General features: G+C 44.1%; 2 protein-coding genes across 3 annotated transcripts in view; one reads left to right on the top strand and one right to left on the bottom strand.

Annotated features, from left to right (window-relative positions):
* Eif3a (eukaryotic translation initiation factor 3 subunit A) overlaps window positions 1-6654 on the top strand; it is a 32985-nt gene extending 26331 nt beyond the window's left edge. For both annotated transcript variants that reach the window (XM_006978470.4, XM_076563408.1), the window contains exons 19-22: window positions 122-816; window positions 2451-2652; window positions 4072-4271; window positions 5472-6654. In XM_006978470.4, coding sequence (XP_006978532.1) covers window positions 122-816; window positions 2451-2652; window positions 4072-4271; window positions 5472-5695 — 1321 coding nt within the window. In that variant the 3' untranslated portion in view covers window positions 5696-6654. The remainder of the gene's footprint in view (window positions 1-121; window positions 817-2450; window positions 2653-4071; window positions 4272-5471) is intronic.
* A 2594-nt stretch (window positions 6655-9248) lies between these two features.
* On the bottom strand, window positions 9249-11699 carry Nanos1 (nanos C2HC-type zinc finger 1). The gene has a single exon (XM_015997203.3). It carries the CDS (start codon window positions 11584-11586, stop codon window positions 10771-10773), a length of 816 nt encoding a protein of 271 aa, XP_015852689.1. The 5' UTR covers window positions 11587-11699; the 3' UTR covers window positions 9249-10770.
* Window positions 11700-12088: the final 389 nt, after the last annotated feature.

Genomic DNA, 12088 nt, shown 5'->3' with positions numbered 1-12088 from the left:
AACATTTTTAAAGGACTAGAACTAAGAAATTTAGACTTACTGATTTACAAGAATGAGTGAAATCAAGGATCCATATGCTTTCTGAAAAATTTGCTTTTAAAGCTTGTACCTTGTTCCTTAGGGAGTGGAGACGAGGAGAAACCCGGGATGATGAGAGGCCTCACAGAAGAGATGAGGATCGGCTGAGGCGCCTGGGGGATGATGAAGAGAGAGAATCTTCTCTTAGACCAGATGATGATCGAATCCCCAGGCGTGGCCTGGATGATGACAGAGGGCCTAGACGTGGTCCCGATGAAGATAGATTTTCTCGTAGAGGAACAGATGATGACCGTCCTTCCTGGCGTAATGCAGATGACGACAGGCCTCCCAGGCGAATTGGTGATGATGATAGGGGAAGCTGGCGTCACACAGATGATGACAGACCATCCAGACGAGGACTGGATGATGACAGACCACCCAGACGGGGACTAGATGACGACAGAGGAAGCTGGCGTACAGCAGATGAGGACAGAGGACCTAGACGAGGGATGATGGATGAGGACCGGGGGCCGAGACGAGGAGGTGCTGATGATGAACGGTCATCCTGGCGTAATACTGATGATGACAGGGGTCCCAGGAGGGGCATGGATGATGATCGGGGTCCCAGGCGAGGGTTGGATGATGACCGAGGACCTTGGAGGAGTGCTGATGATGATAGGATTTCCAGGCGAGGTGCAGATGATGACCGGGGGCCTTGGAGAAATATGGACGATGATAGGATTCCCAGACGTGGTGATGATGCAAGACCTGGTCCTTGGAGACCATTTGTCAAGCCAGGTAAGATTTAATATTTAGAAAATTAGGTGCTTTATGGAATCTGTTTGGTGTGTAAAAAATGAAATTGTAGGGCTAAATGATAGTTGTACTATATTCTCTCTCTTTACTTTTAGAGCTTTATTAGAAAGAAAGGGGATGGGAGGGAGCAGAGCAGAGCAGGAAACAGGGAACACAGCCATATTCTCATTTTTTTAAATACAGGTCTTTTTCCTTGATTGCCTGTGCAGTGACTTTTAAATGAAAATTATTCTTTCTAAACATTTGTTCACACAACTGTCCACCCATGGGCTCATACTCAGTGTCTCATTTTTGTTCTTTCTAATCAACTCTGGGAGTGTTCACTTGATACTTAAAACTTAACCCTTTCTCCCCTCCAAATAAACACACACTCTTGTGATCACTGTCTTAAATGTCTTAAGTTCTCTGCTTTCTGTTTTAGCCTCTATTAAGTCTGTCATTTAGTTCAGTTTTTTTTTTTTAAGATTCATTATTTTAAAATTACATGTGTACGTGTGTGTACCTGTGTTGGTATGTATGGGTATATATATATGGGAATGCAGGTGTCCATGGAGGCCAGAGGCATCAGATCTCTTGGAGATGGAGTGAAGACAATTAGTACCACTTGATGTGGGTATAGCAAGAATACTATGTGCTGTTAACCACTTCTCCAGCCCCTCAGTCTGCATTTTGATGGTCCTTAAATCCACCCACTTTTGTGTTCCCCCGATTGTAGTGGAGTCTGGGTTCTTTGTGCTTTTGGCCTTGCTAACTGGTTTCTGTCATTACCCCCCCACCCCCCACGCCCCCCCCTCAGTTCTTTTTTGCAGTACCCAGAATAATCCTTCCTGAGTTCAGATCTAATTAGCACCTCTTTGGCTTTTACTAGTTGTGATTTCTGTGGTAAACCTCTTTGTCTTTTCTAGTCTTGGCCATATTTCACTGTTCAAATATATGGCCTTTAGGACAAGTAACTTCCATGTCTTGTGTAAAATGGGGTTGGCAGTATGTTAGTTTCTTAGTAAATAGTGGTTGCCACGAGTACTGAGGAATCCTAGAAGAAATACAAACTTAGGTGTCTTTCTGTTATTCTGCCATCCATCAACATATAATTTGTCTCTCGATGTGTTTCTGTTTAAATCACTTTGCATGAAACAGTACTTATTTGCAACACTGAATCCATAGCCAGCAGTTTTGGTAACCCATGCTTGAACAAAGTTTGTCTAACACGTGTATTATTTTCTTCTTAAGTTTGACGATAGTATTTGAACCTATGCTTAGGGGTCATTTGAACAGTGGAGTAACCAGCAAAAATCACAGTACTTTAAAAAAGGATATTCTTATTTTACGAAACATTACATCCAGACTGTTTAAGCTTCCTATAGATATATAATTCAAAAAATTATTAATGACTAGCTGTGCATGGATATACATGGGTTTAGGTTTTTTGTTTTATTTTCTTACTGGGATGGGAGTAACTTCAGTTTGTGTTTAGGATGATGAATTAATGCTATCTTCATAAAGGTTCAGTTGATAGAGTACTTGCTCAGCATGCAAAAGACGTGTTAAATCCCAGCACCACACAAACATACAATTGCTAGTCTGTTAAAAACAAAATTGCTTCTTTTATAAAATAGGTGGATGGAGAGAGAAAGAAAAGGCTAGAGAAGAGAGTTGGGGTCCACCTCGAGAATCAAGACCATCAGAAGAACGTGAATGGGAAAGAGACAAAGAGAAGGATAGAGACAGTCAAGATCGAGAGGAGAATGACAAGGACCCTGACCGAGAAAGGGACAGAGACAGAGATGGGGACCGGGAGGATCGCTTCAGAAGACCCAGGTTGGAAATGACATACTTGCAGTAACAGGCTTCTCTTACACTCTTCTATGCATTCCAGATCACTTTTGAGAAGTAATGCTCTGTCCTCACTTAACCGTTTAGATGCATGTAGAGTATGACTGATTAATTCCTCTCCCCAGATACCTAGAAAATAACATGAGGGGAGTGTTGATTATTATTTTTTTTTTTTTTTTGGCTTTTTTGGGGGGGCCTGCCACTTGGCTCCCAAATAAACCACAGAGGCTTTTTCTTAATTATGAATTGCCTGGCCTTAGCTTGGCTTAGTTTCTAGCCATCTTTTCTGAACTTAAATTATCCCGTCTACTTTTTGCCTCTGGGCTTTTCCCATCCCCTTACTTCTGTATATCTTACTCTTATTCCGTGGCTTGCTGTGTAGCTGGGTGGCTGACTCCTGGAGTCCTTTCTCCTTCTCTTGTTCCTTGCTCTCTTTTCCCTCCCAGATTTCTCCTTCTATATATTCTTTCTGCCTGCCAGTCCTGGCTTTCCTTTCTCCTGCCTCACTATTGGCCATTTAGTTCTTTATTAGACCATCAGGTGTTTTAGACAGGCACAGTAACACAGCTTCACAGAGTTAAACAAATGCAATGTAAACAAAAGTAACACACCTTAAAATAGTATTATACAACAGGGGAGGGCTTAGCCTATTGGCTGCCTGCAGGTTGCATAACTGGCCAGTCCAGGTGTCTACTACTGCTTCTTAGAGCAATGAATCAGCTTACTTGTCCTTAAATTATCCTTTTCGTTTAGTGTTTGAGAAGGTAACATCTTTCTGTGTAGCTCAGGATGACCTGAGATTCAATTTTTATCCAACCATTCTATGCTGACAACACACCTGGTTTTTATTAGCAGTAAAAGTCCTAGCTTATTCCTTTGCCATAATGGTTTTGCCACTAGGAAATCTGGTGGAAAAAGTTCTTTTTGTCCTGTCCAGCATGGCAGCTAGCAGCTTCAAGTGGCTAGTGAGCTAGCTCTTGGAATATGGGTTGTGCTATTGTAGGATCTTATTTAAGTAGCTACAGGTGAGATGGTCTAGGTGCCTTGCTTGCTCTGTGCCTGAGATACAAGATTGAAATTGAGATATTAGGAGTTTAAATTCAGAGTAATAAATTGGATCTGGTGTGTTGTGTCTGCGTGGGCGTGCACGCACGCACGCGCACACACACACACACACACACACACACACACACACACTCTCTCCCCCCCCCACACACACACCCATACCCATAGGGTTTCTCTGTAAGCCCTGGCTGTTGTCCTAGAACTCACTCTGTAGACCAGGCTGGCCTCAAACTGGTGTGCGCCGCCGCTGCCACCACCACCACCACCGGGTTGGTGTGTTGCTTACTATTACCCGTGTAGTCTATCAAGCACTGAACTTGTTACTTTAAATGGCTATAGGGATGAAGGTGGCTGGAGAAGAGGACCAGCAGAAGAATCTTCAAGCTGGAGAGATTCAAGTCGCCGTGATGATAGAGACAGGGATGACCGTCGTCGGGAAAGAGATGATCGTCGTGATCTGAGAGACCTGAGAGAAAGAAGGGATTTAAGAGATGATAGAGACCGGAGAGGACCTCCTCTCAGATCAGAGCGAGAAGAAGGTAGAGACATTTTGGGTATTAATGTTGGGGAACAGTTTTGTGGCAGGACTGGGGCTTTATGTAGTTGTCTTTTAGATTTATGATGAAAATAAAGAGTAAATTCAGTGTACTTAGTAGTCAGGTTGTGATGTAGCTCATGTACAAGGCAAGTGTAGCAGTAGACTAAATGCTAAGTAGCAGAAATTGATAATGAAAATGGAGAAACAATATTAATTACATAAGGTCTTAGTGTATGAACACAAGAGTGTAAATATGGAGATACTTTATGGGGCTGGTGAGATGGCTTGGCAACTTGATTTCAGTCCTGGGGAAGCACATGGTAGAAAAAGAACTCCCTCGAGGGTTGTTTTCTGACCTCATAATCATAAGTGTATACACATAAACAATCTTTTTAATTTGTATCTTTATTTTTGGGTTTTTGAGACAGGGTTTCTCTATGTAGCCCTGGCTGTCCTGTAACTCACTCTAGTCCAGGCTGGCCTCCAATTTGGATCTGTCTGCCTCTGCCTCACAAGTGCTGGAATTAAAGACAAGCACCATCACCACCTGGCAACAACAAAAAAATTTTTTTAAAGTACTTCTAGTGAGGTTATAATGTCAGTTGTACTTAAATGCTTTCCTTACATGCTTTTTTTTTTTTTTTTTTGGTTTTTCGAGACAGGGTTTCTCTGTGTAGCTTTGCGCCTTTCCTGGAGCTCACTTGGTAGCCCAGGCTGGCCTCGAACTCACAGAGATCCGCCTGACTCTGCCTCCCAAGTGCTGGGATTAAAGGCGTGCGCCACCAACGCCCGGCTTCCTTACATGCTTTTAACAATTTGCTTGGCAGGAGCAGAAGAGTATTAAAACTATAACTTAAAATCTCACATTTTATGACTCATTTGATAAAATTCAAGTCAAATCCTTTCTGTGTGACATTTTTATTCTGATATTTTTTTATCTTGTGTTTGATTTATAACTATTAAGATATTTCCATGGTCAAGGACTTTTGTTTGTTGGCAGTTTTTCCATTTATGTCTGCAAGTTCAAAGGTTTTTTGTCATAAATGACACAAAATAATTAAAATGTGGACTTTTAGTGTGATTCTGCATTGTTGGTTTTCTCAGTAGTTTAAAGCAGGCATTTCTTGAGCTTCACTTGTTTATTTTGAATCAATAAAATAGTTCAAGTTTAACATTTAAATTTTTTTCAAAACTTTTGTAGCAAGCTCTTGGAGACGGGCTGATGACAGGAAAGATGACCGGACCGAAGAAAGGGATCTACCTCGTCGTGTTCCTCCCCCAACTCTTTCAAGAGATCGAGAAAGAGAGAGAGAACGAGAAGGCGAGAAAGAGAAAGCATCCTGGAGAGCTGAGAAAGATAGGGAGTCCCTTCGTCGTACTAAGAATGAAACTGATGAAGATGGATGGACCACAGTACGACGTTAAGTCCCAAGATGATGGAGTCAAACTTATCTCTTGCATAGGTTTGATCATATTCAAGGATTATTATACTTGTGCTTCACCCAGTCTAAATTGAATTCTTTAATGTTGTCTCACCATAACACAAAAAGCATGAACTTGTATTAATCATATATAATAGATTGATCATGCACTGTATTCACAGGAGGTTGAAAAACCATGCCATTTTCTGGAATTTAAGGTGTTGCATTATTTCATCAATCATTTGTTTAAAAAAAAACTAAAAAATAAAAATGAACCCTTCAGGTGTTAACACCTATATCTTGGTATACAATTGATTTTTTTTTTGTTTTTTTTTGATTTTTGAAATATCAGATATTAATTTGGAATAAGGTAAGGTTCTGTTAAAATATTTGAAAACCCTTTAAGCCAACGGATCTGACAGCCTTCCCATCATTAGTGGGAACATACCTTCTTAGGTATTTACTATTAACTACATTTAGGCAGTTTGTAGCTTCTGATCAGTGTAGTAGATATTACAAACACTGGTTGCAATGGGTTTCTGTAGACTTGACTTGAGAGAGGTGAGTATAAAGCATTCTGTAGTCACCATGACAATGCTGCTCAAGTGCAGATCAGAACAGTACAGCTGTGGATTCCTAGAGCATTTGGTAAACTGTTGCTGTTTCTTCTCTTCTGTTGCCAAAAGAAAACTGCTTTTCCACTAATTCATGCCTTTCAAGCATTTTAAATACAACGATATTTATAAATGTGTGGTTTGGAGGAATTGTTTAAATTCTTTTTCCTAATTTTCTTTCTTCAGGATAGATTATTTCAACAAGTAATTTGTAGTGATGACTGTGTTGACTTCAATTTTGGAGTGTAGTAGCTGTGTGAAAGAGTAACCATTTGGTCTTATTGAAGCCAACACAGAACTTGCTGCTGTGTTTTTTCTTCGGTGATAAATAAAATACTTACATACTTGGTGTTAGTGTTGATTTCTTAATGGTGCTATATTTCATGTATTCAGTTGAGGTTTTGTGAATTTTATCAGTGCTCTTCAAGTTTATCATTAACAGCCGGGCGGTGGTGGCGCACGCCTTTAATCCCAGCACTCGGGAGGCAGAGCCAGGCGGATCTATGTGAGTTTGAGGCCAGCCTGGGCTACCAAGTGAGTCCCAGGAAAGGCGCAAAGCTACACAGAGAAACCCTGTCTCGAAAAACCAAAAAAAAAAAAAAAAAAAAAGTTTATCATTAACAGTAACACAAAAAGCAAATGGTAGCAGCTTGCAAGTTTGTGAAGTACCCTTGTTATTCATGGAAACTGTCAAGTTACCACCTTGGGTTTCATCTGGAATTAAGCAAAAGGAAAAACAAATAAAAAACCAACAACAGAGTTGTAGGAGACTTTAGTGACAAACTTTTAGTGGTTATAGGCTTTATAAATTACTATGGTAGTGGTTTAAAATTTCTACTGTTAAAATAGCTGTCAGGCCAGAAGAGGGAGTACTTTCTACTTAATCGGATGCTTTTGTATGGTGTTACCAAGGACTGGAATTTCAAACATGGAAGGGATTATTTAATCATAACAAGTAAAGTACTTACAGACCATTGGTTATATTTAGGCAGTAACCTGCTATGTATGCATTTACTAGTGAGCCAAACACTAATGTGATGCCACAGATAATCCCCAGCAAGTGATTCTTTTAATCAGCTATGTATAGCTGAATGCACATGGTGTGTGTGGGGGGCAGGTTTCAAGGTTTCCAGACATTTTCTGCAGTGGTTTTGTTTTTGTTCTAGGAGAAAACTGAGAGAACAGTATAGGGGCAGAAGTATCTGATAATGTTGCTTAGTGGTCTAGCTCATGGGATCCCACTATCACAGCACACACACCCCCAATACATTTAACAGGTTAAAGGGAATCTCCAGGTGAGCCCCGTGACTTCTGCAGTTGTAAACAATGGAACCATATAGCTTCTATAGCTGTACTTGAAAGATAGAGAGGACCCTCAGATCTATGTCACACTTGTCCATAGAGTGCCAACCAGGAAGGGGTTTGAACACCTATGTGTGGGATATAGTCAAGAACCACCAGTACCACATGGCATTTATCTCAGAACTTTGTTGGGTAATGCAGAAGAATACTGAATTTTCCAGGTCAGCTTTGGCTGGTGAGACCCATTCTCAAAAACTTCTCTGGAGGGAATGTTCCTACCCTGAGGCTTAGACAACAAAATTAACCTGAAATACATTTCTGATGATTTTTAAATAGTTTTGGTTTAATATATCTGACAAAAGTTCTAATCAAAGCTATTTAACTTCTGAAAAGGACTTTGTAGGAAAAATACAAAAAAAGTAAAAGCCATTAGAATAACAAGTTTGGACAGGCTATAGCATAGTACAGCCTGTCCCTCTACCCATGGAGAAGCTGACAGGGCTGTGCCTTTTGTGGTTTAGCCAGCTACACAGTGCATTCTTAGAAGCCAACCTTGTCACAGTTTTGCATTAAACTTTGGGATTTAAGTTTCATTTTCTTCCTTAATGGGTATTGATCCTAGTGTTTTTTGCATTCTAGGCAAGTACTCTACCATTGAGGTACATTATATCCCTGGCCCTAAACTTGAGTTTACTGTAAACATTTTTTGCAGACTCTCATTCTGGGTGAAATAAAAGTGTTGTATCTCATTCCAAGGATTACTTAGCCTCTCTCTGCCTTAGGAGTGCTAGGATTAAAGGCGCACATCACAATGCCTGGCTCCAAAGTTTTTTTGTGTGGCAGGAGGGGCTAAGTTTATTTCTTCTAGAACTCTAGAAAACCAATAATATTTTTTGCTTATATTGTAGACTTTCAGTATTTGTTAGCTCCCTTGTGCGTGTGTGCGTGCATGTGTGTAAACAAGATATTTCTTTGAATCTGGAGTTCTCCAAACCTGGAGTTAGACTACCTGACCAGTGAGCCCCAGGCAGGGCTTCTTTGTCTCCCCTGTGGTTGAGGCCATAGCTACCTTTGACTTAAAACTTACCCAAAACTGCAGCTGAAATGTCTATGTATGTGAATGGAGGTCAGCCTCAGATGATAGTCTTCATGAGCCCACCTAACTTAGGAGGTAGGGTTTTTCATTTAGCAAGGCTGGCCTCTGCCTCACCAGCACTGGGATTATAAGCATACCACCATTCCCATATTTTAATGTGGGTGCTAGGGATTGAACTCGGGTCTTTGTGCTTAGAAACACTACTGGTACCTATATACCCATCTGTTAATATAAGAGCTACCTAATGTGAAGACATTTTCCGGACCCCTCTTAACACCATTGAACAAGGGTGCAAACTCAACATCCCTATTTCTAGTAAGATGTCAGAAAATAAAAATTGGCATTAGGTATGTGTCATCAGTGGTTCCGCTCATGTAGTCACATGTACTGGCACTACATACATGCCTTGGAATGTATCTGGTGGAACTACCACAATTCAAAGAGCTGAATGACTTGAGTTTGCCCTTTGAGAATGCTCATTTCTTGGAAAACATGACCAGTTAGTGGAGAGAATGTGAATTTATGTTCACTTGAAAAACATCACCCCAAAACAAATGGTTTATTTTCTAGCAAAAGAACAAGGAACTACATGGTTTTATTAAGTTTGCGACCCAGGTCAAGTGGAATCTGCCAATTCTGTGGGGCTATAATGGTTATTTTCTTGTTAAGAACGTCTTTCCACCAACCCCATCTTTTTATATGATGCACCTCCGTTTTACCAATAGGGCACAGAGCTATCCAGTATTTTTACATTTATTGTGGAAGTTAGCTGTTCCCAGTACTCTAGCTAAATCTGACTACTGTTAAGTTTTATATACATAAACTCTTGGCTGGTATTTTCAGGTAATGTTGTTTAGTGTTATGTCTTAGTTTATCTTAATCCACCTCCATCTCTGCATCTACTGTCTTGATGGTATAGTCCCATCATTCAATGTCCATAGTCCAGCATTCAATGTGATGGATTTACTGGAGTACTGGAAGTAAGGGGTTAGGAAATTTTCCCTGAAGATTAGGTTCTGGAAGCAGACCAGTTAAGAGTGGAACCACCACCAGGGAGGTCATAATACTTGTACCCAACCCCAGGTATTGGAGCCTTTAAATGGTGTTTATTCTGGCACACCTGTATATCTGAAGGCAGACAGCCCAGAGTAGAACCTTCTGGAACTCAGGTTATTGCTTCATAGTTTCCTGTTTTCTATTTAAGAAGTTGAAATTGAGCAATCAAGGTGAGTTAACACTGCTCTCTTGGATCTCAGCATCAGACAATTGGACAGGTCTGGGGATGGTGCATTGAGAAGATGCTAGGTAGGAGTTTACAGGGGGAGATTAATGTATTCATATACTGTCACTGTATAAATACACAAGTCTTCTTAAACAGCACCATTTCCAAATATGTACACGATATGATTAGGACTTGGCACAGTTAATTTTAAGAGGGTGGGAAGGGCTACTTGCTAATTCAGTAGAATATCATACATAAAAGGTTAAGGAACTATTCCACCTGCTAAAGATTGTGCCTTTAAGCCTCCCAGCTAGGACAGAAACAAGCTACGAGGAGGAACATCCTCTCAAATTGATACTGGGAAGTGTACTAAATTGTTTACCTGCAATTAGAGTTAAGGACAAACTTAAAAAATTAATAAATTGCATCAAACAATAAAATAGACATTTGCCGACATTCCATAAAATGGTTAGTTTTGCACACAAGTTCAGAGGCTATTAAAAATACTCTAGAGCTATTAAAATGCCTCCATTCACAAAACGCAACATCCAAAGTCAGAGACAGTTTCATACTGATGCGCACCTAAAATAGGTCAACGTATACAGTAAACAACGCTTCAGTTGCCACACTTAGAGCCCGTGTTATACCCGCTCAGCCCTCAACGATTCTGGTTGAGTGCTTTAGAAACTATAGAGACAAAATTCAAGATTTCAACGTCAGAGACCAGACCACTCCACTGCAAAGTGCTGCGCCCCGCCGGCTCCCGCAAAACCAAGACTACTTCCTAAGTTGAGCCAAAGGGGAAAGGAGGCGCTACCATGGCTTCAGGTGTCCGCAGCTCAGCCCTAGCGTAGCTTCTTGCTGGGCAGGCTGTCCCTTGTGCTGCGCGGCGGCGGGCGAGCAGCGGGCGGTGGCACTTTGGAGAGCGGGCAATACTTGATGGTGTGTGCGTTGTCGCCGCTGGCACCGCAAAGGGGACACGTGTAGCGGCGCAGGACCGGGCACAGCACTCGGCCGTCGGGACCCTTGAGGATGTGTGTAGTGTACAGCGCCACCGCCTCCTTGTTGTTCCGGCAGAACACACACACCTGCAGCTCCGGTTTCAGCAGACGCGCGGCAGCCGCTCCGGAGGCCGCGTGCAGACGATGCTCTGCCGCCCACGCAGGGCCTGGCTCCTCACGCGGCGTCACCTCGGCCGTGGGGGCGGCGGAGGCGGCGGGCGCGCAGCTCAGCAGTACCGCGGCGGCGCGCCCTGTGAATGGGTTCAGCTCAGCGAAGCGCTCCTCCAGCAGCCCGGCCTCGGCGGTGCCGGCGCACAGCTCTAGTGCGCGCAGTTCCAGCGCTCCCCCCAGGTAGCCGTCTCGGGTCCCCTGCTCATCGCCATCGTCGTCCTCCTCGTCGTCGGGCGGCCCCAGCGTGGGTCCTGCCGCCAAGGGCCCGGACCTTTCGTGCGAGGAGCAGTGGGACGAGGAGGGCGGGGAGCCCCGGTCTCCAGCCCTGGTGATGAGCGTGGCGAGACCCAGGTAGTCGTTCCAAGAGCTGAAGGGCTGCGGGTGCACCGGGCCCGGGGCACTCATGTAGCGGGCGCTGGGCACGAGCGCCATAGGCGCGGGGGCGCGGGCGCGGCGGGGCGAGCGTGGCGCCCAAGGGAAAGCCTCCATGGGCCGGCAGCGGGCCGCGCGCCTCCCCGCCGCCTCCAACACAGGCCGGACGGAAGGGACGCAAGAGACTGCCCACCGGCCTGCCTCGGGGTGGGGCAGCCTTGCCTTCTTTTATCGCTCCCGCTTCCCCCGGTGCCCCTCCTCGCTGTCTTGGCCCTGCCCCCTGCGATCCTCCGCCGGGGCCACCGCGCCCGCGCCCCCGGACGGAGGCGGAGCGGAAGCGGGCGCGCGCTTCTCTCTAACCCCGCGCGCCTCCCGCGCCCCGCGCGCTGCGCCCACCTCGCCAGCTGTGGGGCGCCTGGCATCCTGCGAGGGGGCGGGTGAGGCGCCGCCTCGGGCCCTGGCGCTCAATGGCTGCCGACCTGACTCCGCTAGCGCCGCTCGGGACGCTGATTGGTGGCAGCCAGGGAGGGGGCGGGCGGCGGTGTGTGTGTGTGTGTGTGTGTGTGTGTGTGTGTGTGTGTGTGTGTGTGTGTGTGTGTGGTGGTGGTGGTGGTGGTGG

This window comes from Peromyscus maniculatus, chromosome 1, assembly GCF_049852395.1.
Source record: "Peromyscus maniculatus bairdii isolate BWxNUB_F1_BW_parent chromosome 1, HU_Pman_BW_mat_3.1, whole genome shotgun sequence".
NCBI classification, from domain to species: domain Eukaryota; kingdom Metazoa; phylum Chordata; class Mammalia; order Rodentia; family Cricetidae; genus Peromyscus; species Peromyscus maniculatus.
The sequence above is the reverse complement of the archived record's forward strand: the minus strand, read 5'-3'. Positions and strand labels throughout refer to the sequence as shown.

Bases quoted from the DNA above. Each gene is read 5' to 3' on its own strand.
- Nanos1 (XM_015997203.3), bottom strand. From the start codon at position 11,586: ATGGAGGCTTTCCCTTGGGCGCCACGCTCGCCCCGCCGCGCCCGCGCC.